The sequence below is a fragment of the Gopherus evgoodei genome, chromosome 3 (assembly GCF_007399415.2).
Source record: "Gopherus evgoodei ecotype Sinaloan lineage chromosome 3, rGopEvg1_v1.p, whole genome shotgun sequence".
Classification (NCBI taxonomy): Eukaryota; Metazoa; Chordata; order Testudines; family Testudinidae; genus Gopherus; species Gopherus evgoodei.
The window spans coordinates 5,366,786-5,394,506 of record NC_044324.1 but is presented as its reverse complement, the minus strand read 5'-3'; the positions used below and the strand labels follow the sequence as shown (position 1 = coordinate 5,394,506).

Sequence of the window (27,721 nt, the reverse complement as noted above, 5' to 3'; positions counted from 1 at the left end):
CCACCCCTCAGCAGCCCCCCCAACAGCTGTGCCACTGCCCCCACCCCTCCCTGCTATTCCAACTCTAGTTCCCCAGCTGTGACCCAGCCTCGGTGCCGAACCCTGGCAGCCAGAGCATTAACCCACTGGGCCCCCACTGCTTCAGGCAGGATAGGACAGTCGGGGGCTGTTACAGGATGAAAGGAAGCGGTTGTGCTAGAGACCGACAGACGACAGCTTTGTCCAGCCTCCCTGCTGCTTTGAGCTGAACCGCCGTTTCTACATCCCTGTTTCTCACACACACACACACACACAGCTACAAAAAAACAAACTTTATTAAAAATCTGAATCTGCATTAACAGCGAGAAAAATAGACTCTGGGCGGCAGCAGGGCCGCTTGCGTCGGCTAACACAGAGCTGGCTTTCCGCCACGACAGGGAGCGGGAACTAAGACGGGCACAGCACCAAAAAGAAATACTTAAATTAAACTGGGAATTACCCACCGCGGCTATAGCCTCCGGTAGTTCCACGGCTTATAGGCGGTGCCAAGACCGACGACCGCAGTGTACAGGCTTCTCCCGCAGACCACGGATGCCCCTGAGTCTGATTATCTTGCAGCTGCGCCTGGCACTCCAAGGAAAGCTGGCTGCTCCGACATTGCTCCATGGGGAGCAGGCAGGATCCAGGCCCTGCAGGGAGCACTGTCCCCAGAGAGGCCACTCGAGGGCAGTTATTGCTCAGATAGTTGCATAGAGAATGAGGAGCATCTCCCCCCATTTGTGCTTCAGGCCCACACGCCTCCCAGAGCTAGAAGTGGTGGACGGGACGGGCCATCCGGGCCAGCTGTGGCCCACTCCACCTATGGCAGGCGACCAGCCGGCCTTGCCCCCTCCCGCCAGCGCCACAGGGTTAGCTGAGGCCTGGGGCACTGCCCAGCGCTCCTGTACCCACCCAGTTCCACGCCAGCCTGGGCCCTCCACATTCACTCTGGCTCACGACCTGACACTTTGCATAGTCACACAAGCCCCAAACGGGGCCATTGTCACGCAATGAACCCACATTAGCTGAGACAGGACAGTTCTGCCTGGCCACTTTCTGCACCGGCTCAGGGCTAAGGCACAAGCAGCCTGCAGGCTTCGGGGTTCAGCTGGAGGCCACTTAAAGGGGCCTGATTTGCAAAAGAAATCTGGGAGTTTGACTCCTTTGAGGATGGCAGGTTGGGACCCCCCCCCCATCACTAGTCTGACCATTTAGCGCAGCCCGGGTTTAGCGGGTCTCTCCCCCAGGCCAAGAGGCCCCTCGAGCGCATCACTGCGAGCGACAACAGACTTGGGGCTGGGAGCTCATGTCGCTATGTTTACTGAGAGAAGCTTCTTGGAAATAACGAGAGAACTTTGCGGTAGGGGGTTTCAAAGCAGCAATCCTGGGGAGACTTTCAGAAGCGCCCAATGGACTTAGGAGCACGAGCCCTGTTGGAATGAATGGGATTTGTGCTCCTAAATCACTTGGGTAACGTCAGACTCCCACCCGTAGCCCCACAGCTCCCATTAACGGCACTGGGAAGCCAGTGTCTGAGTGGGATAGGCAGCCTGGAAAGCCGCAGGCAGGATCTCCAGCATTAGTGCACACAGCCAACTCCCTGCAACCTTGGGTCAGAACTCTGTTCCATCCACCCGAGGGCTCGGGTACAGCCCCCTCGCCTGCCGCCACGTTCACCCCCCACAGCCAGACGTGGAGAGAGCTAATCCCCATAGCAAGCCTCTCCCTCTGCTCCCTGCCCTTCAGGCTGGAGTTAAGGGACGTGCCCTTACCCAGCACAGCCAAGCACCCCTGGGCTTCCTGCCCACATGGAGCTCAGGCTCCCCCCTGCGCACAGGAAACGCAGCTGGCAGGGCAGTGCTCTGCCCACCCTGCTCAGGGGATGGGACTCCTCCAGGGAGCACCAAAGATGAGGGCTGGGGGGAGCGTCCCAGGATGTGCCAGGCCACCCGGCTGCTTGCTGCTGGGTTAGAGGGGACGTGGAGCTGAACCAGAGGCTGTGGGGGACATGGACCCCTTGCCGAGCACCACATTAGCACAGGACACCCTAGGCAGAAAGCCTGAAAGGGTCGGGCCTGGAACAGGGGCTTAGGGAGCCCCACGACTGACGCTGAGGGGGTAGAGACAGGGGCACCAAGCAGTTAAAGCGTCTCTAGCTGTGGGGCACTGTGGATGTAAGTAAACGAACCACAAACAAAGCAGGTGAGCAGGAACTATTCGGACACACAGATCCTGAAGCCAAGGGTTTCCCCCACCTCCACAGGGAGACGCTCAAGGATGCTGGGCCCAAGAGGCACTCGGAGACCTCCAGTCTCTCTGGTGTTAGGAAGCCATTCTTGCCCCCCCAACCCATTACTGATGAGGGGACCTGGCAGCCTTTCCTAGCAGGGGAACAGGAAGTCAGCTGCCCGGCACGCACCTGTCAGCACAGCAGGTTCAAAGTTCCCCTCTTGTGCAAACAAACCTGGCTCCCAGCGGGAGGAGGAAGAGATCAGGTTCCTGTCCCCACGGGCAGCCCTCTCCCCACCCACCCCCATGCCTGCCTGTAACCCAGCTAACGCCCCGGCTCTCAGAGCAGCCAGGTGCAGCCCGCTGACAGCCAGCAGGGGGCAGCAGGCCAGGAGCCGTGGCCACAGGACAGGGAGGTGGGGGCAGGGGCCAGTGGAAAGGGGGGTTATTTTGCCTGCTGGGGGCGGGACGCACAGAAAAAAGGGGCTGGACTCAGCTCAGCACCCAAGGGGGGGACCCCTGTGCCCCAGGAAAGCCACCCTGCTACGGGCAGGGGGCCGAGCGCTCCTGCAGCCACTGGGCGTGGCAGCTGCTCTTCTGCCATCACCTGGGTGCTGCCCATCTCCCGCGCCGCTGAGCCCCAGGGGAGCGGGAGAATGAAATTGTCTCTGTGGCCATCAGCAGGAGGAGATGGGCCAATTCACCCAGCTTTATGGGAGGTACCACACAGGCCTGTGCAGAACCCTCCTGCCCCAGAGACCCTGCCTGGGTTCAGGACAGCCTGGGGGGCTTTCCCAGTCCAACTGAAGTCAGGCTGGGGGCAGCTCAGACAAGCAGTCCCTATTCCCCTCTGCCCCAGACAGCTCCATTGGCAGGCTGCAAAGTGCTGTGTGGATTCCCCAGAGGGGAAGTGCCCCCAGAACACCCCTTCCCCGCCCCACACATCCTTCAGCATCTCCCCCCCTGCGGAAAGCCAGGAAGAGGACAAGTGCCGTGCAGCTGGGAGAGGGACCAGGTCTGGTGCCAGCCAGAGGGCAAAGCGCTGCCAGGTCAGATGGGCAGTCAGGGGGATTGAACTCCACCCATGTCACTGGGTCCAGCAGGAGGTGCTGCCAGCCTGGCTGGCTCTTGTGCACTCGCACGGACAGACTGGGCTTTACACACACACACACACACGCGCGTGCTCACAGGGGCGCTCGGAGAGCAGTGATTATACCCCACGCCAGCAGGGCGCTGCTGCAGCTCCACCGCCAAATCTGGCCGCACGGCTCCCTCACTCGAAGCCCAGGTGGTTCTGGGACACGGAGAAGCCCGCGCGACCCTCCCCTTCAAAAGAGTCGTCTTCGTCTTCCTCAAAGAGCTGGTCCTCCACGAATGAGCCCCCCAGGCCGTACTCCTGCTCGTGGACGGAGACCTCGTTTGGGGTGAGATGAGAGGCGCCACCCACAAAGTCGGCGAACCTGGAAATTAATGAGGATGGGGAGCAATTAACTTCCACTGTGGGAAGAAGGGATACTGGGCTAGACGGACCACTGGCCTGACCCCGTGTGGCCATAATGTCCCTTAAAAGGTCCCACACACCATTAAGCCTCAACCCCCACAGGGGAAATATTAACCCCATGTGGAAACTGAGGCATGGGGTGGGGGAGTGATCGGCCTGAGGTCACACAGAGCTGGGACTAGAACTGCCTTGCTGTCCCAGCCACCAGCGCAGCCCAGCCCACTAGGGTCACTTAGGCATGAGGCCAGGCCAGCATAATGAGCCAGCCAGCCGGCCTCTGGGCTGAGGAAAGGCTCAGCTGCTCCGAGCCCCGCTAACACATGCCTGAACGATGCAAGGTGAGGATAGCACCGTCAGGATGTAGACTGCTGGGGCTGGGAACTGCCAGGTGGAGTTTTTACAGCCCTGGCAGGTATGGAGCCTTAGCTGCAGGCTGCCCTGCTGGAAGAGTACAGATTGCCACAGCGAGAGCGCAGCCAGCCCTGCCCCACGGCCATGCCAGGCACTCCCCTGGATGCGTGCAGAGCCATGTCCCCCCGGCAGGGGGTGCCATAAGGGAGTTGCTGGCGCCCCCAGGGCGTTTTACCTCTTCGGAGACTGGATGCGGGAAACCACAGTCCAAGCAGAGAACTCTGGGCTGCTGCAGTATCCGCGCAGCTCCTCCAGGGCCCTGCGCGTCTCCACCTCCCCCTGGAGCCGGTACTCCTCCTCCGTCAGCAGGCGAGGGGGGCTCGGCTTCGCTGTGGCTTTCTGCACCTTCCTGCCAGCAGAACAGCGGCGTTAGCAGCAGTTCCCCGACTCGAGGCCCCGCTCAGGCCCTACGGAGAGCGGCTGGAGCCTCTGCCGGGTCCGCACTCAGGGCTGGGGGGACGCCTGAGGAGCTAGGAGCCGGATGCAGAAGTTACCGGCTGGAATCTGCTGGCCTGGGCTAGAGGCGCTGAATGGATCTACAGAGCTATCTGCCCCCGTTTAACTCTGCCGAGCCCCGTTTGGGAGCCGGCTTCCCCACCAGCACCAGAGGCGGAGAGCTGGTCACTGCTCCCCCAAGAGGGGAGACCCCACCCTGCCCCAGAACACAGAGAAACCCCAGACAGCAGCGAGGACGCAGGAGAAAATTCAGCTCTTAAAGGCTAGCATCCACCACCAAGCAGCTGTTGGTGCCACGCAGTGGCCAGGACGGGTATGAGCGTTTAGTCGAGGCCATAAAGCAGGCGTCGGCCACCATTCAGAAGTGCTGGGCCGAGTCTTCGTTTATTCACTCTGAGTTAAGGTTTCACGTGCCAGTCATACATTTTAACGTTTTTAGAAGGTCTCTTTCTATAAGTCTGAAATATAGAACTAAACTATTGTTGTATGTAAAGTAAATAAACATTTTAAAAACCTTAAGCTTCAATTAAAATGCAGAGCCCCCCAGCCTGGTGGCCAGGACCTGGGCAGTGTGAGTGCCACTGAAAATCAGCTCATGTGCTGCCTTTGGCAGACGCGCCATAGGCTGCCTACCCCTGCCATAAAGTCTAACCCTGCTCCTCACCCTTGGGAGCACAGCCAGGCCATGGCCGGCTCCAGGCGCCAGCAAAGGAAGCAGGTGCTTGGGGCGGCACCTCCGGGTCTTCGGCAGGAATTCAGCGGCAGGCCCCTCAGTCCCTCTCTTCCTCTTCGAGCTGCCGCCGAAGTGCCGCCAGAGAGGGAGAGAGGGTGTGAAGGACCCGCCACCGAATTGCTGCCGAATAATGAAGTGGTGCGATCGAGCTGCCGCCGAAGTGCTGCCAATCCGTCTTTTTGGGATTTTTGCTGCTTGGGGCAGCAGAAAAGCTGGAGCTGGCCCTGCACTGGGCACCTCAGGAAATCCTGCCTTGGCCAGAGACCCCTCCGGTAAAGGCTAACGATGAACACCCAGGCCCGAGTGACTGGTCCCCGGGCTCAGGTTTCATGCAGCCGATCCCCTCCTCCCTCCCCACCCTCCGTGTCAGCCAAACCCAGGCTGCAGCTCCGGCTTGGGAACTCCCACTCCTTCCGTGTGACCCCATCCCAGGCTGGCAGCACGCCCAGAGCTGTGGAATCACCTGTAAGTGGCGCAGAGCCACTGGACGGGGTACTCCAGGTTCTTGGTGCAGACGGCAATGGCGATCAGCGCCAGGGCGATGGGCCGGATTTGGATGCCCACGTACATGAGCAGCAGGCCCAGGAGCTGCAGGCTCCAGGTCAACAGGTTGATGTTGCGTTCGTTCTCCAGCGGGCCGTACCGGTAGCACACGGCAAAGCTGGCGAAACCCACCAGCAGCATGTAGCCTGGGAGAGGGCGAGAGAGCAGGTGTGAGGGAATTCAACGGAGGCCACTATGAACAGGACAGATGCCCGGCACCTCCCCCTTCTTTTGGGCCCAGGGTCCCTCACAGACTCATCAGCAAGTTCACGGCCAGGCCCCCTGTGAAATCAGCCAGGAATGCCATGCCTGCCCCCTAGAATGAGGATTGCATGGAGCAGGCAGGGCGGGAAGCATCCTGAGCGTTGGTGCAGCCTATGCAGCATGCACCACGTAACCGCTCCTTCCCCGTTCCTTGTGCCCCTGGCATCACTGATCCTACAATCCCGGGTCCCTTCCTGGTCCAATGACTCTAAATTCTATTTGGACAGGGGCTGCTCAGCTCAGATGGCTAAACTGGGCTGATCTGCAGCAGTCAAATCCAAGGTGCAGCTCAGCCAGGCCCCTGCCCCCTCCTTCCACCACCCTTCCCGGAAGCGGCCACAGGCAGCTGACCAAGACCCCCATTGGTAGCCGCGCAGAAGGGAGACGGGCGTGGAAGTCCCAGCCTCTCCCACGCCACCGTCATACAAACAGGCGAACCTGCCTTTGCTAGGCGCCAAGACGCACTCACCCAGCAGATATTGCCAGTAGGACTTGCAGATCTCTTGCAAGTTTCTGAAGACCAGCTGGATGAGGTAGAGGGAGAAGGACCAGCCTCCCACTAGGATGAAGTAGATGGGACTTTTCTAGGGCAGATGGAAAGAGGTGAGAACAAGACAGGGGCTTCCATGCGTCTGCTCGAGCCGAACTGCTGCTGTCGGACGTTCACCCCCAGGAAAGACTGTCTGCTAGACAGGCCCTATGTCAAGGGGCAGCGGAGCCTAGTGGGGCAGGTACCGGACCTGGGTTCTGTTCCCAGGTCTGCCACGTGACCTGGAGCAGGTGGTTCTGTTCCTCGGCCTTTCCCCACTCACCCCTTGCCTGCTTCGGCCACAGACTTTGCCTGTCCCTCACTGTGCAGTAGCAAGGGGGCCCTGATCTCAGCTGGGCGCTGCCCTGTGTGAGCCAGGCCATGTGGGTGTCCTCCTGACCCATCCCCTCCACAAACAGCCGCCAGCTCCCCCGGAACCCAGAGCACCTCCATGCTGGGGGGCAGGATTTTAGCACCAGCACGTGCCGCTGCAGAGCTGCTACCGGCTGTGTGAGCTGCAGCTCAGCGGGACAGTTTAAACCACCGCCTACCTTGCTCAGAGCGGGGGTCAGACACCCTACCACCCTACCCCAGCATTCCTGTCTCTGGCGCCTGGGCACCAAAAGGCTCTTTCATGTTTCCCCCCAGCATAGACCGGACTCGAGAGCCTCAGGGGGCAGGAGCTCGTAACCAGATTCCCAAGTTCCAGCAGTTCGGCGAGGTCCTTGAACCAGCCAGTCGCCGAGGGGTCAGTTCCGGCTCCGTAGAACCCGATTCCCAGACCAGGGCCGCAGCCTCACCTTGGGCATCACCTTGGCCATCACGTAGATGAGGATCAGGAGCGAGGCCAGCACCCCGATGCTTATCCCAGCCGAGTAGTGGAATAGCTGACTCCTACGGAGACCACACAGGGCAGGTGAGCTTGAGAGATGTCCGCCCGCACGGACACAGCGCGACCAGAGCTTCCGGCCGACACACCTGGGACAGCAGGAAGCCAACGTGCCGGCCACCTCGGGCTCGTTAGAAGGGAGCTCGGGTGGTGTCTTGGTAAGAGGGGCCTGCACAAGTCAAGCTCCGTGGAGTGACAGGCCTGAACCAAGGGGAGCTACAGTGCTGGGAGATGATCTCAGTGATTTAACTGCCGGGACACCAGGCCACAGCCTGTGAGCAGGTAGGCGGCCGACCAGCTGTGGATGTTGGCAGCCCTTGGTTTACATAGCTACTGAGGAGCAGGGGAAAGGCTGGGGCCCTGCTGCCCCTGCAACAGCAGATCTCTGTGATCGCATTTCCTCCGTGCGGCTCAGCCCATTACCACAGAGGTTGGGGCTATCGCGTGCACAGGACAGCAGGTACAGCACACGCAGTGGTCTGGTCTTCCAGCACAGGGCAACTCACCTGCTCAGTAAATCCCCAGAGAAAAACAGGAGCAGGCCCAGGAAGGAAACCAGGCAGAGCTTGGGGTCAAACCCTAAGAGAGACAAGACGGTATCAGAGAAGCCCCCAACCTGGTTACTTTATGCTGCTCCCACATGACAATGTGGCCCGGTCCCAGCAATCCATTGGGAGCGGTTGGGACATACCCAGCACGATGTACGGAGGCAGCCCCCTGGGCTGAATATGCCTGGACGTGGGGCAAATAGAGCCTGTCTCAGTATAAACGGCCCCAAGGCCCAGACGCTGCTCTAAACCTGGTGAATCTCAGCCCAAGCATTCTAACCCGGCTTTGCTGTGGGTGGCACCAAACTGCCCCGGGGCTGGAAGAAACGGATGGCTGCCCCCGCTTCTCTTCCAGAGGCATATACAGTCCATGTTGGGTGAGTGCTTCTCTCCCGTCCCCAAGCAAAGTAGGAACATCAGACCTAGGGCTAACATGTGCTGTAATGCCCCATACCAGACACCTGGTACCGCCACAACTCCGTTCTAGGCCCGAAACAGCTGGACCACGCTCCAAGCAGAGTTGGGTGCTACCACCTGTCCCCACCACCTGCCTGTTTTTAAGCTTCTCCTCAGATCTCCTCCATTTCCCCCAAAGGGCAGTTTCAGGGCACTCACCCCAAGACCCCCATGGGAGACTAGCTGGGGTCTTCTAAACAAGGTGGCGTCCAGCAAAGCCCAGGCGGGCAGTAGCCAGGTAAACCTAACCCCGCGCTGCTGGATGGAGCAGGTGCAGCACATCCTGAGCTAAGCAGCAGGACCGGCACTGCAGGCCCACGAAGCCCCGAGCGGGGCAGCCCGACCCCTAGTACAACTTACACCGGAGGAGGACAACGCTGTAGGTGGTGTTTGGCTCCGGCAGCTCGATTTTCAGGCAGGTTTTCTGGCTGTAGAGACCCACAGGGATGTAGGTGTCATTCAGCGTCTCTTTGAAGAAGGTGAAGACAAAGTTCCACATGTTGAATTCCTCCAGCTCTTTCAGCTTCTCCTCGTTTTCCACCTGGGTGACACGGATCATCTGGTTGCTGATCACTCGGATCTGCAGACGGGAGAGGAGAGGGACTCGCACACCCACGCTGCACCGCAGGGATGGACACAACGGGGTTCTTCACTAAGCCAGAGCACGAGGGAGACAAAACTAGATGGGGGATCAGAGCTGTGCAGCTAAAGGCTAAAGATTTATTGCTTAGCCCTTTGTGAAGTGCTTCACATACGTCAGCTCGCAGACCCTGGGGCAGCTTTGTTCCCTTCCCTGATCTGTGGGATCAGGAGAAGGAAATCACTGCTAATCCGGTGGGAGTGCCAGAAGAGGTGGTCTCGGAAACGCTATTAGAGATACAGGGTAACGTTTCCAAACTGACAATCAACAGTTCACTTTGGAGAGTTTGGAAATGTATCTACAGCTACTTTACCGAAGCAGTTCGACCAGAGACTCTCAACCTTTCCAGACGACTAGCCCCTTTCAGGAGCGGGATCTGTATCATGCACCCCAAGTTTCACCTCACTTAAAAACAACTTGCTTACAAAATCAGACATAAAAAGACAAGTGTGTCACAGCCGCACTGTTACTGAAAAATTCCTTCCTTTCTCATTTTCACCATATAATTACAAGTCAATGAATCAGGACATAAATCTTGTACTGACATTTCACCATACAGGCCATAATCATGTCATGGCCTGTATGAGAGTTTGATTTGTACTGCCTTTGCTAGTGCTTTTTAGAAGCTGTTGTAAATGTAGGCAAATCTCTAGATCAGGTGCCGTACCCCTTGGAAGAGGTCTGCGTAACCCCAGGTGTACATGCACCCCTGGTTGGGAACCACTGGGTTAGAAGAACCAGTGGCCAAAGAGTCAAGCCAGTTTGCAGGCCCGTGCAAGGGCTTGGAGAAATACAGATGCTTCTCACTCGGCAGAGAAAACGAACGTTGCAGTTGCCAGTAACGGACTTCTCAGAAAGTATATCCACAGCCTGCACCTGGAGGCTACAATCACCTTCACATCCAAGGTGCAGACTCTCTCTCAATGTCTCCTTTTCTCATCAGCAAGAGCCCTGGCCACGAGCGTCTAAAAATGTGAGTTACGAGAAGAGCTGGTCTCAGACATTTTCAGGGGACTAGCTGAAGGATGAGGGGATTTCAAGGCACAGGACCAGCAGCGAGAAAGTCTAGAGTGTTCCTACCTTTGCCGCTTGCTTCCTCCATGCACTTGCAAATCATTTCCCCTCCCCTTAGTTTCCACACCTGTAACTGGGGGATAATGCTCCCAGCCGGGGTCTGAACTGAAGCATCCTTGTTAAAATTGCCGAGTCTCTCAGACGGAAAGAGCTTAAGCGCTGATTGTACAAACTTCCCTCAATGGGTTTGTTTTATTCACTTCCTGACATGCTTGCCAGGCAGTTTCATCTTTGATAGCTTTATGGAATGAGTTAGCAAACCCACGGTTCTCTGACACGATTCCTTCCCCCCACCTCTGGTCGGAAAAGGCTGACGCGAACAACAGTGCCTTGGATCTCAACAGACCGAGAAACCGTGACATGAAGTGTCCTGACAGATGCTTACCACTTCGCCAACGTTAGACGCAGCCTCGAGGCAGCCACTGTGAGAAGCTAGGACAGCGTCTGCCTGCTGTGGCAGGGGAGATCCGGGTGACAAGAGGTGTCGGGGGAGGAACAGCCCTGCAGTGATGTCTGATGAAGCCTCGGGTGTGAACACCAACCCTTTGAGAGTCCTCCCCGTGCCTGCCGGCAACTAGCAGTTCCTCTCCTTTTTCCTACCCTGAGTCGTCCCCGCAGGGGGACATTACCTTGTGCCTACATCTGACACTGCTGGAAACAGGCGCCATACTGCTGTCAGCAATGTCCCCTCTAGCCAGCAACTCAGAGGGCTTCTCCACCGAAAACACCCACCTGCAGAGGTGTTCTCCCCGGTTTCCAGCTGACACCCGGAGAGCCTAAGTGACTTGCTCAAGGCCACACGAGTGAGCAGCAGGGCTGGGGGGCGTGGGGGGGAAGAGACCCCGAACTCCTGCTGCTCAGTCCATTGTTCTAACGAATGCACGATACTGCTCCCAATGCTGGGAATAGAACCCAGGAGTCCTGCAACCAAGCCTGCTAGCTCTAACCACTACAATGCATTCCTAGGACAATGGTGGTCATCCTTTGGCCTTATTGTGCTCGCACCTGCATGTACAGCCCCTAGCACATTCTGGCTGCTAACCTCACATAAACCACAGGACAAGAAGGGCAAGGCACAACGGCTTGGACCACATCTGGGACTGGCCCAGCTGCAGGAGCACTCAGACACAGGGAGGGGTCCAAGCAAGAAGTTTCTATCCCAGGGACCGCGCACGCTGCAAGGGGAGGCGATAAAGAGACAAGGGGGTTTGTTCTACGGTGACCAGACAGCAAGTGTAAAAAATCGGGACGGGGTGGGGAGTAATAGGTGACTATATAAGAAAAAGGCCCCTAAAAATCGGGACATCTGGTCACCCTAGTTTGGTCTGAGAGGTTCTTTCGCTGGTTCAAAAAAACCCAACAAAGCCTCTTTCATTTGGACTCTCGGCTTGAATGCAAACGCTGGGGGGCAGGGGCTGCAGCGAGACGCAGACCTGGCTTTGCAGCAGCAGGTTCCTACCTGCATCCGGGTCCAGATGTCGTGCCATTTCGGGGTCTCCGTGTTGGTGTAGCAGAATGGCTGTGGGAACGTCAGATGGTACACGTGCCCTTCTTCGAGCTGGATCACTGGCTTCTTGCCCTCTTCATTAGACAGGGGAGAGGGACAAGAAAGGATTTAGTACCAAACCAGACCCGATGCATCTATTCCCACCTGTGTCTGGAAGCGAGCCCCACACGGGGTGTGAGGCGAGTCTGTCCTGTGTCCAGCACCAAGACATGGGGGTGGGGGGAAGTTCCCTTTCACTTTGTTTAAAAGAACTGTGTGTTCGTTTTGATATCAATTCAGCTGATTTCACGGGGCCCCTGCCCCAACCTTCAGTGCACCCTGATGAGGGAAGCTAGAGGGTTTGGCATTTATAATGGGTGGCCCCTGGGGAAGGGGTCTGAGATCAGGAGATGGGCACTTAAGCTGGGTGTTTGGGCTCAAAGTTCCTGGGCTAGAGTTTCCGGCTGCCTGCAGACTCAGGAAGGCATCCCAGCACTTCACACTCCGCTCGTGTTGCTGCAGGTTTTCTTCACACTCGCCAGGGACAGAAACAATCGTGGGTGGCTTGTTTTCAAAGGGGAGACTTCGAGCCTAGAGAATGTTCCCACAAGCCACAGGTGGATGCCATGGCAAGGACTGCGGCCCCAGGACTCACGGGACTCTGGCAGGGAGTTATCTGGGAGTGATTCTGTTTAAACCTTTCCCCCACGACTAGGGATCGGGCACTCGGTCATACCACCAGCACCAAACAAGCTGCCCTGGGAAGGCCGAGGTGAAGGGAACCACCAGCCAGGGACTAACTGCGTGGAGCCTTCCTAAAACACGAGCTTGATTCTAAGCTCGTAGTGCAGCTCCACTGACTTCTGTGCAATTTCTCCTGATTTACCCCAACACGACCGGAGGATCAGAGCCAATGTGCATCCCACATAGACCTCATAAGAACGGCTATAGTGGGCCAGATCAGTGGTCCTCTTAGCCCTGTATCCTGCCTTTCAGTGGCCATCTGAGCAGGGTTGGGATTTGGGAGTAACCCCACATTTTCCCCCAGTAGAGCCGAGCCTGGTGTTCCTTGGCCCTCCACTTGTGTTGGAAGCAGCTCTGCGAGACGCAGCCCTGGGGGAATTCATTCAGCAACCACATCAGTGAGAGAAAGTCAGAGTTTAAGGCCAGAAGGGACCACTGGGGCATCTCTTGCCTAACACAGACCCTAACCTCCCCTTATTAGTTCCCGCTTCAGGTCCAATGTCTGTGGCTGAAGGAGAACATGTAGCTTTGGTCACTTAAAAGATATTCCATTGAACTCCTCCTGTTTTATAACTGGCTTGGCATCTGTAAGTGCCTTTGCAAGGAGAAAGTCCTCTCCTCGAACCTTCTTAGGAAAAAGCCAAACCCCAGGCTTTCACCAACGCATGCATGTGTTGTGAAGAGGCTCCTAAGAGTCTATTCTCAACAGGCGCATGCATCTCCCACGGAGATGGCTCAGGCATATAGATTCACGGCAGAGAGTGGGTGTTTGAGTAATGCTCTGTGACTTTAAACTATTTACCAACGTGCTTAAGTTCATAGAAAAGTGTTATTCCCCAAGAGGAGAGACATTAGATGGAGTAAAAAACATTAAGCTACCTCCAACTGTAGTAGGGAAAGAACGTGAGTGACATTAAAAATTATGCTACAATCACTAAGTTGTGTGACCAGACAGTGTCTGCTGCTCACAAGGATTAGTGGGTATTTGTTGACCCTTTGTGCCAGGCACAGCACTGTTCACACTGAACAAGGCACCTTTCACACAGCCCAATTTTTAGCAGAGGAACAGTACGTGCCTAGCTGGAGGGCAGTCACCACAGTACATCTTTAGGGGTTAAGAACAATACCACGCTCGCCTGGAACACCTTCCATCCATAGATCTCAAAGCACTTTACAAAAGAGGCACAGAGCAGGGACGTGACTTGTCTGAGGTCATCCAGAAGGCCAGTGGCAGAAACAGGTCTCCAAGGCCCAGCCAATGCCCTACCCACTAGTTCACACTGTCTCCCAAGTGACATTTTTGGTGTTTCCAATCAGATACCCTATGCCCAGGGTGGCCAACCTGCGGCTCTGAAGAGCCGCATGTGGCTCCAGAAGTATATATGTGGCTCCTTGTATAGGCACCAACTCCAGGGCCAGAGCTACAGGCACCAACTTTCCAACGTGCCCACCCTGCACAGAGACGAATCAATCAGTTGGTATGGAGAGGGGACGCAGCCAGCTAGACGGGATTATTGGATACTTGCACTATGGTGGCACCCCAAGGGGACTGGTCAGGATTATGGTTTGATTGCACAGTGTGGTGGGCACCCATGTGGGGAGGCCCCCTGCCTCCTCCCTAGTGCCCACAGGCCCCCCACCCTCTTCTACTTGGCCTCATTCCCATCCCCCGAGTCCCTGCAGTGAGCTCACAAGATTCACTTGGAATCGAGGCATTTGAAAAGATGCATCCGACTCCCCAGACTGTGCTGTGATCCTGCCAGCACCTCACCCAGCCCCAGGCCGCCTGCCTGCACCCTCATGCCCTGTCTCAACTCCCAACCCTACACCGCCTGCCAGTGCCCACCAGCCCTGCCAGCCTCCCACTCCAAATCCCTGGGGGTTCACAGTCTCACTAATTTGGGTTCACCACCCATAAGTCTCCCTCCCCCCCAGAAGTCACTGCTCATGAGCCCCAAAGAACAGCCTGGGGAGGGAGGGCAGCAAGTGCTAAGATCTGTGGCAGAGGAAGGTGATAATTTAACAAGCAGCGGGCAGTGCTGATGAGATTACAAGCAGCCCCCAGGGTGGGTGACAGAAGGGGGCAGGGTGATGGGGATTTACCTGCTGCCCCACACAGGGGCAGCCAGTGGAGTAGGGGGTGGGTGTCGGACAAATCTCAGTTCCCTGTGGGCCTTTAGCCAGCAACCTCCCCACTTGCCAACACCCCACTGTGGGGGCCCTCACAAAAAGGCCCCCCCACCTGCTCCACTCCCAGCTCCCCAACACATGCCACTCCCACACCCTGACTCTGGGCCTCTCTGGGTTCCCATCCATCCCCCCAGTACCTGCCTCCCACTCCAAGTCCCAGCCCCCCAGGTCCCTGTGCCTCCCCCTCCCCAAGTCCCTGCCCCTTCCGGGCTCCCAGCCCCCCAGTGCCTGCACCCCCCACACCCCCAGGCCCCTGCCCCTCATCTCTGCCCCACCCCAGTACCGGCCCCCACCTGGCTCCAAGCCCCATGTGCCTGCACCCCCCACCCCGGGGCCCTGCCCCACCCCACATCCCTCCGCAGGTCTCACCCCCCTGCGCCTGCACCCCCCACCCCGGATCCCTTGGGGTGCCCCCCCCGTATTCCAGTCCCAGCCCCTCATCTCTGCCCCACCCCAGTACCGGCCCCCGCCTGGCTCCAAGCCCCCTGCGCCTGCACCCCCCACCCCGGATCCCTTGGGGTGCCCCCCCCGTATTCCAGTCCCAGCCCCTCATCTCTGCCCCACCCCAGTACCGGCCCCCGCCTGGCTCCAAGCCCCCTGCGCCTGCACCCCCCACCCCGGACCCCTGCCCCTCATCTCTGCCCCACCCCAGTACCGGCCCCCACCTGGCTTCCAGCCCCCCAGTGCCTGCACCCCCCACGCCCCCAGGCCCCTGCCCCTCATCTCTGCCCCACCCCAGTACCGGCCCCCGCCTGGCTCCAAGCCCCCTGCGCCTGCACCCCCCACCCCGGACCCCTCCGCAGGTCTCATCCCCCTGCGCCTGCACCCCCCACCCGGGGCCCTGGGGGTGCCCCCCCCGTATTCCAGTCCCAGCCCCCCACTCTGCCCCCCCGCGGTACCTGCCCCCCCTGGGCTCCCAGCCCCGCGCCCCCGCCCGGCCCCCCCGGTACCTGCGCCGCCCGCCAGCAGCAGCAGCAGCACCAGGGTCCCCAGGAGCCGCCGCCGCCGCCCCGGGGCTGGTTTCATCCCTCCCGCCATGGCCGCGCCGCGCACTTCCGCTCGCGCCGTCATCAGCCCTCCCTAGCAACCAGGGGGATGGGCGGGCCGCCGGCCTATGGGCGCCCGCCTGTTGGGTGACGTAAATCCCTGCTCCCTAGCAACCGCGATGACCGACAGCCCTCCTCAGCCTGTCAGAGAGCGGTTCAGGTCTCGCCCCGCCCAACTGCCGCCCAGCTCTAGTCTCGCTGACTGACAAGCCAGGTACCCTATCACAGGACAGCTCGGCCCCATAGTAACCCTTAGACCGGCCCTCGGTGACCGACCAGTCCCATGGTAACTCTTAGACCTTCCCCCTAGCAACTACGGTGACTGACAGCTTCCCCAGTATATCAGAATACAATACAGCCCACACACTAGCAACCGGGCTGATTGACAGGCCTCGCCACCTATCACGGGACGTCTTTGCCCCATCGCCATGTTTGACTCATGGCTGTACCAACCAATTGTAGGGTCCCCGGGGGCGGGGCTCGATTGTTATTGTAGGGTCCCTCGTGGGGGGAGGGGCTGGGTTGTTATTGTAGCCTCCCTCATGGGGGAGGGGCTGGGTTATTGCAGGGTCCCTCGTGGGGGGAGGGGCTGGGGTGTTATTGTAGGGTCCCTCGTAGGGGGAGGGGCTGGGGCTGGGTTGTTATTGCAGGGTCCCTCGTGGGGGGAGGGGCTGGGGTGTTATTGCAGGATCTCTCGTGGGGGGAGGGGCTGGGTTATTGCAGGTCCCTCATGGGGGGAGGGGCTGGGTTGTTATTGTAGGGTCCCTCATGGGGGGAAGGGCTGGGTTATTGCAGGGTCCCTCGTGGGGGGAGGGGCTGGGTTGTTATTGTAGTGGCTCTTGCATCAACCCCCTCTGTCCACAACGCCCCCTTTTCCAAGTCCTTCCACCTCCTGCCTGTGCTTCACTGCCCTGGGGCAAAGTAACTCTCCCCTCCTTCCTCAGAGCCCTGCCCCTCCCTGTCCACCCTGCTCTGCCAGCAGCCCCAGCCTTGGCCGCCTGCCTGCTGCTCACACAACCCTCCCCGTGCCATCTCCCAGGCTACCCCACAGGCACGGAGCGCCTGCCTTGACAACCCCCCCGCGCCGCTACGAGCCCCACCCCGGGCTGTGACGTCTGCAAGGAATCAGCCAGCGGGTGCTGGCGCAAGTGGGCTCTTCCTCCATCTCTTTGTGAGTCGCTATATATAGCGTGACAATTGCAGCTATTAATACAGCCATTGCATCTCATTGAATGTCCCCCTTCCTTCCATGCGCCCGGCACAGCCCACCGGGCTCCATCAGCCCCCGACCCGGCAAGCCCACGCATGCCTAGCTCCGTGCACGGGAGCACACGTGTCAGTAGGATCAGGGCCTAAGCTAATCAGCACAGGCACCGTGGACAGGACACCTGAGTTCTATTCCTGTGACCTTGGGCAGATCCTTGCCCCCCGTGCCTCAGTTTCCCCTTTTTTTCCTGATCTTTTAATGTGTGTCTTCCTCTGTGCTCAGACAGTGCCTAACCTATTAGGGCTCTGTCCCTGACAGACGCCTCTGGACACTGCCAACGGCTGCCAAATAATAAAGAAATCAGCCCAGTAGATCAAAGTGGGGGCCAACTTCTCCCCAGTCCCGCTCCCTTTTGCTCTGGCTAACGGTTCTCTCCCAGCCTTTAATGGCGTTCCAGAGGCCAGGAGCTTCTCTGACAATATCCCCAGCTCGCCACGCTGCGTGTGGGTGGGCGGATGGGATGCCTGAAAGGAGCTGAACAGAGAGCCTCTGGCTGCATTCGCCCCCAGCTGCAAACGACGCTGAGGTCATTGGACTTAGACCGAGGGGGTGGGGTGGGCTTAGGCCCCTTAAGTGCAGAGGTGGCCCCTGAAAAGCAGCGAGGAAGGCAGCGTCTCTGTACCCCCAAAGCGGGGCAGCTGGCTAGATTTCCAGCAAGAGCTGTGAAGTCCTCTGCGGCCAGGAGGCTCCTGCTTTCTGCAAAAGGGAATTTTAAAAAGGAAAGTGAAAGGATCATTTCTAGCATGGCAGCGACTCAATTCCTCACTTTCAATGGGGAAATACAGATGATTGGGGCTAAAATATAGAACCTGAGCCGCTGGATTTTGTGGCTTTTCCAGTTTTCTGGCTGTGGGAGCTTTTATTCTGCTCTCAGCCCCACGGTATCTCAAGCCAGGCTCTGATTAGACACAGCTGCTGGGTAGGACAAGGTGCAACAGTGTGCCACAAACTCAGAGAAGGTGGAGCAGTGGACCCAGGGCGGCAGGACAGCAACTGATGGAGGCAGTGGACCCGGTGGAGAAATGCACCACTCTGCAGGTGCAGGGTGGGGATTTCAGTGGGGGGGGGCTATCATGCCTAGTGGTTAGATGGCAACAGGCCGGCTGCACCCAGGATTTGACAGATCCTGAATTTGCCCCATCCCCAAATCTCATTCCAATTGTAGTGAATGAATTAAAGTCCCGACTGGTTTCACAGTCCCCTGTTCCGGTCAGAACAGGGTGACCCCACTCCATCCACAGGAGGTGACAGAGTCAAACCGACCGGCTGAGGTGCTGGGGTTTGGGCCAGCCCATGCCAGGGGCCGTGCCCTCCGGCTGTGCCCTGCCTCCCTGCCCAATGGGCTCGTGACGCGCCAGGGCTTGGAAAACACAGGGCATGCCAGCAAACAGCAGCAGGCGCGGCCATGAATCATCCTCTCCCTGCAGCCTCCCCCAGCCCATGCTGCTGCAGGCAGCCTCAATCCGCGGCTGCAGTCGTGAAGCCCAGGGCTGCCTGGCGCAGGGCCCTAGGGTTTGTGACCCACCGTAAGAAGGGCCAGGCAGTGCGGAATTTTGGCCAGGCCTGAGCCCCGGCACCGCTAGGCTTGGCTGTTCAGAGCCCCGGCACCCGTGCTAGAAGCCGTTCGCTGCACCAGTTATGGATTGAAGCCCCAGCACTTCTGTACTGAGAACAAAGCCCAAGGTGCAATTCACAAACCTTTTCCCTGCCTGCAATGTAACCCCAGGGGCTTTTCACGGAGGGTAATTCCCCCAGGCAAAGGTGGGTGGTGAGGATTGCACGTCTCTCCCTCCCACGCTGTGCTCCGTTTGCCGCTACAGTTTGGGCTCTCTGCTCTGTTACTCAGCATCCCCTGCCAGGGGCGAAGGGCTGAGCAGGGGAACACACACTGGCCTTTGCAGTGGGGAGGAGGTGAAATTAGAAAGGGGGCCTGTGCCGAGCCCTCGCAGGGGCATCTCCAGGAGAACAGTGTGGCTGAGCATGGTGCAGATTGGGATTATCTCTGACCACACCCATTCAAGATCAGGGAGCAACAGTCAGTGCCCCAAAGCACTTACCACTGAGAAAGGATGGGAGGGGAAACTGAGTCACAGAGGTGTGGGGGAAGGTCACCCAGCCGGACTGTGACAGAGCAAGAAACAGAAGCCAGGTCTTGTGAGTCAGGCCAGCGGCCTGGCCGTTAGATCAGAGGCATTCTGTTTATTGGCCTCTATTTCATTCTGAACTGGGATGTTATTATTAATACAGTCATTAAACTCTCCTATTTCATCCCCCCACCAAACCCACATAAACCCAAATAAACTCCCACCTTTTGTCCCAGTATCGCTGTATGTGCCGGTGAAAAGTGGGACAGCAGCAGTGTGTACAGGGATGCCTCCCCCAGCACTGGGATGCAGCCACCTCTGGAGTGCGGCACGGCAGCTGTTTGTCAGGGGACCCCGTGCCCAGCGCTGGGATGCAGCCACCTCTGGAGTGTGGCATGGCCGCTGTTTGTCGGGACTCCTCGCCCAGCGCTGGGTTGCAGCCACCCCTGGAGTGCCGCATGGCAGCTGTTTGTCAGGGGACCCTGTGCGCAGCGCTGGGATGCAGCCACCTCTGGAGTGTGGCATGGCAGCTGTTTGTCAGGGGACTCCTCGCCCAGCGCTGGGTTGCAGCCACTTCTGGAGTGTGGCATGGCAGCTGTTTGTCAGGGGACCCCGTGCCCAGCGCTGGGATGCAGCCACCTCTGGAGTGCGGCATGGCAGCTGTTTGTCAGGGGACCCCGTGCCCAGCGCTGGGATGCAGCCACCTCTGGAGTGCGGCATGGCAGCTGTTTGTCAGGGGACCCCGTGCCCAGCGCTGGGATGCAGCCACCTCTGGAGTGCGGCATGGCAGCTGTTTGTCAGGGGACCCCGTGCCCAGCGCTGGGATGCAGCCACCTCTGGAGTGCGGCATGGCAGCTGTTTGTCAGGGGACCCCGTGCCCAGCGCTGGGATGCAGCCACCTCTGGAGTGCGGCATGGCAGCTGTTTGTCAGGGGACCCCGTGCCCAGCGCTGGGATGCAGCCACCTCTGGAGTGCGGCATGGCAGCTGTTTGTCAGGGGACCCCGTGCCCAGCGCTGGGATGCAGCTGTCTCTAAAGGTGGGAGGCAGCAGCTGGCTGACGGTGAACATGGCAGCGCAGAGCCGGGTGGGGTCAGCAGCGGTAATGGCAGGGAGAGGTGGGTTGATGCAAATTGGGCCCCTGGGGGGCGGGAGTTTAACCAGAAGCACAGGGGGGGCGGGGGGGTCACAGACTCCCCCCGTCTCTCTTTTTCTCATGTTCCATTTGGAAGGCTGGGGTTGGAGGCGGGGGGGCACGTACAAGGGAAGTGGGGGAGCAGAGGGGGAGGGGAAGGGAGTGGGGCTGAGGGGAGGGGGTGCAGGGAAGGAAGCGGGGGGACAGGGAGATTCCTGCCGATCCTGCTGTTCCCAGCCCCCACCCGGCACTTTCATGCCAAGTATTTTCTGGCTCGGGGACCTGGCAGGGCCATGCCCACACGCTGCCCACAGTGCCCGGCTCTCCCTGGGCGCCAGCCTGGGCCTTCGCCTCCTCCCTGCACTGGCCAGGAGTGCGGCCCCCCCGGCCTAGCAGGCTGTGGGGGAAGGGAGGGGGCTGCTGCCCCTCCTGGGGGGTGAGTCCCTGCTGTTCACCTGCCCCCCCCCCTTCCCCGCCAGCTCCAGCACCCAGCGTGAACCCCACTGAGCCATGCGGGGGGCAGAGTCCAGGGGTCTCGCTGGTCCCTGGCCAGGCTGCTCCCATCATCCCACCCAGGGGCTTGCAGCCCAGGAATAGAACCCAGGAGTCCTGGCTCTGGGAGGGCGGGAGCCAGGACTCCTGGGTTCCACCCCCAGCTGCTGGAGGGGCGTGTGGCCCAGTGGTCGGAGCAGGGCTGGGGACTGCACGGAGCAGGGAGGAGCCGCCGCTCGCGGGCTGCAGGGGCCGCTGGTTCCCCCCCCCGCCCAGCTGGGCCCGGCCCGTGGGCGGCTGGTGCCGGCTCGAGGAGCCAGCTCCGGCCGCGTGGGCGGGGGATGTGCGTCAGCGAGGGGGCGAGCGGCACGTGGGATCGGGCCAGTGAATTCCAGCCCGGCCGGCCCCGAAGAGCTCCCGGGGGGCAGGGCCAGGCCGCGAGGGACCCCGATCCCCCACCCCTCCGGGGCCCCTGACCCCACATCCCACAGGGGGACTAGAGCCCCCATCCCTCTGGGGACCCCATTCCTCTGGCGCCCCCGATGCCCCATCCCTCTGGGGGCCCTGATTCCACATCGCACGGGGGGACTAGAGCCCCCCATTCCTCTGGGGCCCCTGATCCCACATCCCGCTGGGGACCCCCAATCCCCCAGGGACCAATCCCACATCCTTCTGGGGGCTAGAACCCCCATCCCTCTGAGGACCCTGATCCTCCAGGGGCCCGATCCCTCATCTTTCTGGGGCCCGATCCTACATCCCCGTGGATCTCCCAAACCCCCATCCCCAGGGAGGACTAGCACCCCTCAGCCCTACGCAGCTGCGCTGATCCCCACAGCCCCAGGGAGGGGGGTAGAGATAGGCTGGATTCACATGGGGGGATTACATCCCCACCCCAATCTCTTTATCCCTCCAGGGGCCACTCTGATCCCCACAAGGGCCTGGAGCAGCTCAGACCCCACAGCCCAGAACTCCTGGGTTCCCTCCCCAGCTCTGGGAGGGGCGTGGGATCCAGGGCCGGCACTTCCATTTAGGTGGCCTAGGCAATTGCCTAGGGCGCCAGGATTATTGGGGGGCGGCATTTTGCCGGGGGGGGGGGGCGGCAGGCAGCTCCAGTGGACCTGCTGCAGTCGTGCCTGCGGAGGGACCCCTGGTCCCGCAGCTCCGGTGGAGCTCCCACAGGCACGGCTGCGGCAGCTCCACCAGAGCCACGGACCAGCGCATGGGGCGGTGAAATGGCCGTGCACCTAGGGCGCTAAAAACTACTAGCACCGGTCCTTGGTGGGATCTAGTAGGTTAGGGCAGGAGGGACTCCTGGGTTTTATCCCCCAGGGCTGCCATTGACTGGTCCTGTGTCCATGAGGGGGAGAGGGGTCCCCGTGCCTCAGTTTCCCTCTCCGTAACACATGGACAGTAATGACAACGGAGCTTGCGGGAGGGGGTTGTGAGGATTCACGAGCCTTTGCAAACTGTGGGGGACCGTTATTAATGATGAGAGGGCGAAGCCACATGGGGCATCATCTCGTCTGACTTCCTGAGTCAGCCCTGGCCTGGACCCAACGGCACGTGAGAGCTGTGACTCACCCCCCCCCCCAAGACTAGGGTGGGGTCTGCCCCACAGAGCAACTGCTGCTCAGGACTGAGGGGCACCAGCAGGGCTGGGGGTGGGGAGCCCAGGGCTGGGCTAGCAGGGGCTGCGGGTCGGGAGTGAGGGGCACTGGCAGGGCTGGGTGAGCCCAGGGCTGGGCTACCAGGGGCTGTGGGTGGGGAGTGAGGGGAACCGGCAGGGCTGGGGGGAGTCAGGGCTGGGCTAGCAGGGGCTGCGGGTCGGGAGTGAGGGGCACCGGCAGAGCTGGGGATGGGGAGCCCAGGGCTGGGCTAGCAGGGGCTGCGGGTGGGGAGTGAGGGGAACCGGCAGAGCTGGAGGGAGTCAGGGCTGGGCTAGCAGGGGCTGCAGGTCGGGAGTGAGGGGCACCGGCAGAGCTGGGGGGGCAGGGAGCCCAGGGCTGGGCTAGCAGGGGCTGTGGGTCGGGAGTGAGGGGCACTGGCAGGGCTGGGGGAGCCCAGGGCTGGGCTAGCAGGGGCTGCAGGTCGGGAGTGAGGGGCACCGGCAGGGCTGGGGGTGGGGAGCCCAGGGCTGGGCTAGCAGGGGCTGTGGGTCGGGAGTGAGGGGCACTGGCAGAGCTGGGGGGAGCCCAGGGCAGGGCTAGCAGGGGCTGCGGGTCGGGAGTGAGGGGCACTGGCAGGGCTGGGGGAGCCCAGGGCAGGGCTAGCAGGGGCTGTGGGGTGCCGCGGTGAGTCCCAACCTTAGTCCATACATGTCCCTGTGCACACGTGTCGCACACAAACCCTCCAGGGCCCTCGACATCATCCCCCCGCCCCGCTCCACACCAGCCTGTGCTCGGCGGGGCCCGGGGGGCTGGGACCAGCAGGAGCTGCTGCTCTGAGGCATGACAGGGAGTGGGTGGATTTGGGCGCCCGCCAGGCAGTCCCGGCCCTGCCATCTCGCTGAGCCACCAGCCTGCGCCGGGGACCTGAACGGGGCTATAAATAGCTACCGGAGCGCGGCTGAATGAGCTGCGTGGGCGCCACAGAGCAAGGGGGCAGGGGGAGGCTGGGGGGATGGGCAGGGGGTGTGGGAGAGGGGCAGGGGGCTGGCTGGGGGGCAGGGAGCAGGGGTGGGGGACTGGCTGAGGGTGCAGGGAGCAGGGGCTTCCCCTCTCAAAGCAGCAGGGAAGGGAGAAAAAGGCCACAGGGCACCTGCTCATCAGCCCCCCCAGTGCCCATCCCTGATCCCCACGTTGCCACCAGCTCAGCCCTGCCCAGGAGCCTCACACAAACCCCCTGCAGCCCCTGGCTCCTGCCTGGAACAACAGGCCGGCGCTCAGACTCCCCTATAACACCCAGCTCCAGCGATGGATTTGGGGAAGAAAGAAGCTTAGATCCCGGAGGAGAGCAGGAGGGGGGGGGCTGGGAACCCCAAGGGGTTAACCATGAACGAGGGGCCAGATCCTCAGCTGCTGTGAAGTGATGTAGATTCAACGTCACTGACCCCAATGGAGCTACGGCCCATTCACGCCAGCCGGAGATCCGGCCCCACTGACCCCTATGGAGCTACGGCCCATTCACGCCAGCCGGGGATCCTGCCCCACTGACCCCAATGGAGCTACGGCCCATTCATGCCAGCCGGGGATCCTGCCCCACTGACCCCAATGGAGCTACGGCCCATTCACGCCAGCCGGGGATCCCGCCCCACCGACCCCAATGGAGCTACGGCCCATTCACGACAGCCGGGGATCCTGCCCCACTGACCCCAATGGAGCTACGGCCCATTCATGCCAGCCGGAGATCCGGCCCCACTGACCCCTATGGAGCTACGGCCCATTCACACCAGCCGGGCATCCGGCCCCACTGACCCCAATGGAGCTACGGCCCATTCACACCAGCCAGAGATCCGGCCCCACCGACCCCTAAGGAGCTACGGCCCATTCACACCAGCCGGGGATCCAGCCCCACCGACCCCAATGGAGCTACGGCCCATTCACGCCAGCCGGGGATCCCGCCCCACTGACCCCAATGGAGCTATGGCCCATTCACGCCAGCCGGGAATCCTGCCCCATGGAGCCCGAAGGAGCTATTGCCCATTCACGCCAGCTGGGGATCCCGCCCCACTGACCCCAATGGAGCTACGGCCCATTCACGCCAGCCGGGGATCCCGCCCCACTGACCCCTATGGAGCTACGGCCCATTCACACCAGCCTGGGATCCGGCCCCACCGACCCCAATGGAGCTACGGCCCATTCACGCCAGCCGGGGATCCTGCCCCACTGACCCCAATGGAGCTATGGCCCATTCACGCCAGCCGGGGATCTTGCCCCACTGACCCCAATGGAGCTACGGCCCATTCACGCCAGCCGAGGATCCTGCCCCACTGACCCCAATGGAGCTACGGCCCATTCACGCCAGCCGAGGGTCCTGCCCCATTGACCCCAATGGAGCTACGGCCCATTCACGCCAGCCGGGGATCCTGACCCACTGACCCCAATGGAGCTACGGCCCATTCACGCCAGCTGAGGATCCTGCCCCACTGACACCAATGGAGCTACGGCCCATTCACACCAGCCGGGGATCCCGCCCCATGGAGCCCGACAGAGCTACGGCCCATTCACGCCAGCTGGGGATCCGGCCCCACTGACCCCAGTGCAGCTATGGCCCATTCACGCCAGCCGGGGATCCGGCCCCACTGACCCCAATGCAGCTATGGCCCATTCACGCCAGCCGGGGATCCCGCCCCACTGACCCCAATGGAGCTACGGCCCCTTCACGCCAGCTAGGGATCTGGCCCCACTGATCCCAATGCAGGTATGGCCCATTCACGCCAGCTGGGAATCCCGCCCCATGGAGCCCGACAGAGCTACGGCCCATTCACACCACCCAGGGATCCGGCCCCACCGACCCCAATGGAGCTACGGCCCATTCACGCCAGCCGGGGATCCCGCCCCACTGACCCCAGTAGAGCTACGGCCCATTCACACCAGCTAGGTATCCAGCCCCAGTGACCCCAATACAGCTACGGCCCATTCACACCACCCGGGGATCCGGCCCCACCGACCCCAATGGAGCTACGGCCCAGTCACGCCAGCCGGGGATCCGGCCCCACCGACCCCAATGGAGCTACGGCCCAGTCACGCCAGCCGGGGATCCGGCCCCACTGACCCCAGTGGAGCTACGGCCCATTCACGCCAGCCGGGAATCCTGCCCCATGGAGCCCGACGGAGCTACGGCCCATTCACACCAGCCGGGGACCCCGCCCCACTGACCCCAATGGAGCTACGGCCCATTCACACCAGCCGGGGATCCGGCCCCACCGACCCCAATGGAGCTATGGCCCAGTCACGCCAGCCGGGGATCCGACCCCACCGACCCCAATGGAGCTACGGCCCAGTCACGCCAGCCGGGGATCTGGCCCCACCGACCCCAATGGAGCTACGGCCCAGTCACGCCAGCCGGGGATCCGGCCCCACCGACCCCAGTGGAGCTATGGCCCATTCACACCAGCTCGGTATCCAGCCCCAGTGACCCCAATACAGCTATGGCCCAGTCACGCCAGCCGGGGATCCGACCCCACCGACCCCAATGGAGCTACGGCCCAGTCACGCCAGCCGGGGATCCTGCCCCAATGGAGCTACGGCCCATTCACGCCAGCTGAGGATCCTGCCCCACCGACCCCAATGGAGCTATGGCCCATTCACGCCAGCCGGGGTCCAGCCCCACTGATCCCAATGGAGCTACGGCTGTGGGGCTCACCTCCCATCCCACCCCCACAAGGCAGAGAGAAGGAGGGGGCAGAGGCAACCCACGCCATGACCTCTGCTAGCAAGATGAATCACTGCTCCCTCTGCCCCAGCAAAGGCCACAGCCCACGCGGTGCCGGTGGGTGAGACTGAGCGCCAGGCTGGATCCCCCCTCCCTCCCGCCCCACTCCAGTGGGGCTGAACCCAGGGCCTTCCTCCCAAAAGGAGCTAGAGGAGTAGCGCCCTTGGCGGGCAGCGGCAGTAGAAAGCTGTTATCCTCCCCGCCAGGGCAGCTGCTATGCGGGCCACGGCACCCAGCATGATACAGGTGGGGGGACTCTGGCAATGGCACCCCAGCCATTGGGGGGAGTTCTCTTTGCCGGGGGAGCGCTAAATGGGGGGTGTTTGTCCTCAGTGCGTACCGGGAGTACAGGAGGTTAGAATCGCCTAGGGCCCAAGATGGGCCCCCCGGGGAACCGGCACCCGCTTGGCGTGGGCTCGTCAGACACTGCCCCAGGCCTCCCGCCCAGCAGCCCCGAGGGGTAGGGGAGGGCGCTGTGACCCACACTCCCTGGGCGGAGACAACACGAGAGAAGCCCCCCCCCCCGATGCTCCTTGTCCCCATTGGGTTGGTGCCCCAGCTCTCCGGATCTGCTCCTGTGCTCTCTCCTGTGTCCTGCCCTACCTGCACCCTCCTCTCCATGGGGACCCCCCGTGCTTCCTCTGGACCCTCTAGGGATGCCCCCTGCCCCCCCTGCCCCTGGGGCTCCCTGCACCCCCCTGCCTTGCCCAGCCTGCACCCTTTTCCCTTCCCCCAGGCTCCCCACACCCTCCGCCTCCCCTGCCCCCCATGGGGACCCCCCGTGCTTCCTCTGGACCGTCTAGGGATGCCCCCTGTGTCCCCTTGCCCTGGGGACCCCTCGGCCCTGCCCAGTCTGCGCCCCTCTGCCCCCCTCCCGCAGACCCCCCACACCCTCCGCCTGCCCAGCCTGCGCCCCCCTCCCCGGACCCCTCTCGGCGGCCAGCAAGCCGGAGGGAGGCGCCGCTGGAACCCGCCCCCGGAGCCTCCCACGCGCCGCGCAGCGCAGCCGGGCGCTGCTATTTCTCTGTAAATCCGGTGTGGGCGGTGCGCAGAGCGCAGCGGCGGAGGCAGCGAGCGGCCATCGCTGAGCGGGGTAGCGGCGGCGCGATCCAGCCGGCCCGGGGCAGCGGGACCCCGGAGACCCCCCGGCCCGGCCCCCGCTGCCGGGGAGTTGGGAGCCACAGCGGCTGGGCGGGGCGCGGCTCCAGCCAGGCCAGTAAGCGAGGGCGGGGACATGGGGCTGGCACAGCAGGGAGAGCTGGGGGTGGGGAGCCGGGGGGGCTGGCACAGCAGGGAGAGCTGGGGGTGGGGAGCCGGGGGGGCTGGCACAGCAGGGAGAGCTAGGGGTGGAGGGCTAGCATGGTGGGACCTGGGGGGTTGGCATGGCAGGGAGAGCTCGGGGGGGCAGGCGGCTGGCATGGCAGGCAGAACTGGGGGGCAGGCATGGGTGTTGCTGGGGGCAGGGGGCTGGCATGACAGGGAGATGGGCAGGTGGGGCAGCAGGGGGAGATGGGGGCTTGCATGGGGCAGAAGCCTGGGGGTGGGAGGTGCTTGGGGGAGGGAGTGGGGACAGGATGGTGGGGGCTGGGGCTGGTCCTGGGGAGGGAAGCCTGGG

The 27,721-nt window shown here is 61.4% G+C and overlaps 1 protein-coding gene across 2 annotated transcripts; it reads right to left on the bottom strand.

Moving 5' to 3' along the window:
• Positions 1 to 296: 296 nt before the first annotated feature.
• On the bottom strand, positions 297 to 15,755 carry NEMP1 (nuclear envelope integral membrane protein 1). Of its 2 annotated transcripts, XM_030554660.1 has the most exons (9): positions 15,662 to 15,755; positions 11,751 to 11,872; positions 8,938 to 9,157; positions 8,080 to 8,152; positions 7,485 to 7,578; positions 6,625 to 6,739; positions 5,812 to 6,037; positions 4,335 to 4,508; positions 297 to 3,707 (listed from the first exon to the last, which is right to left on the bottom strand). In XM_030554660.1, the coding sequence occupies exons 1-9, from the start codon at positions 15,747 to 15,749 to the stop codon at positions 3,521 to 3,523; spliced, it is 1,299 nt and encodes a 432-aa protein (XP_030410520.1). In that variant the 5' UTR covers positions 15,750 to 15,755; the 3' UTR covers positions 297 to 3,520. The 2 variants fall into 2 exon arrangements, with proteins under 2 accessions (XP_030410520.1, XP_030410521.1); XM_030554661.1 differs by lacking the exon at positions 4,335 to 4,508.
• Positions 15,756 to 27,721: the final 11,966 nt, after the last annotated feature.

Coding starts and splice junctions, on each gene's coding strand:
- NEMP1 (XM_030554660.1), bottom strand. CDS start 15,749: ATGGCGGGAGGGATGAAACCAGCCCCGGGGCGGCGGCGGCGGCTCCTG. Junction 7,579..8,079: donor TCTGGGGATTTACTGAGCAG/GTGAGTTGCCCT, acceptor TGGTCTCCGTAG/GAGTCAGCTATTCCACTACT. Junction 4,509..5,811: donor TGGCTCTGCGCCACTTACAG/GTGATTCCACAG, acceptor TTCTGCTGGCAG/GAAGGTGCAGAAAGCCACAG.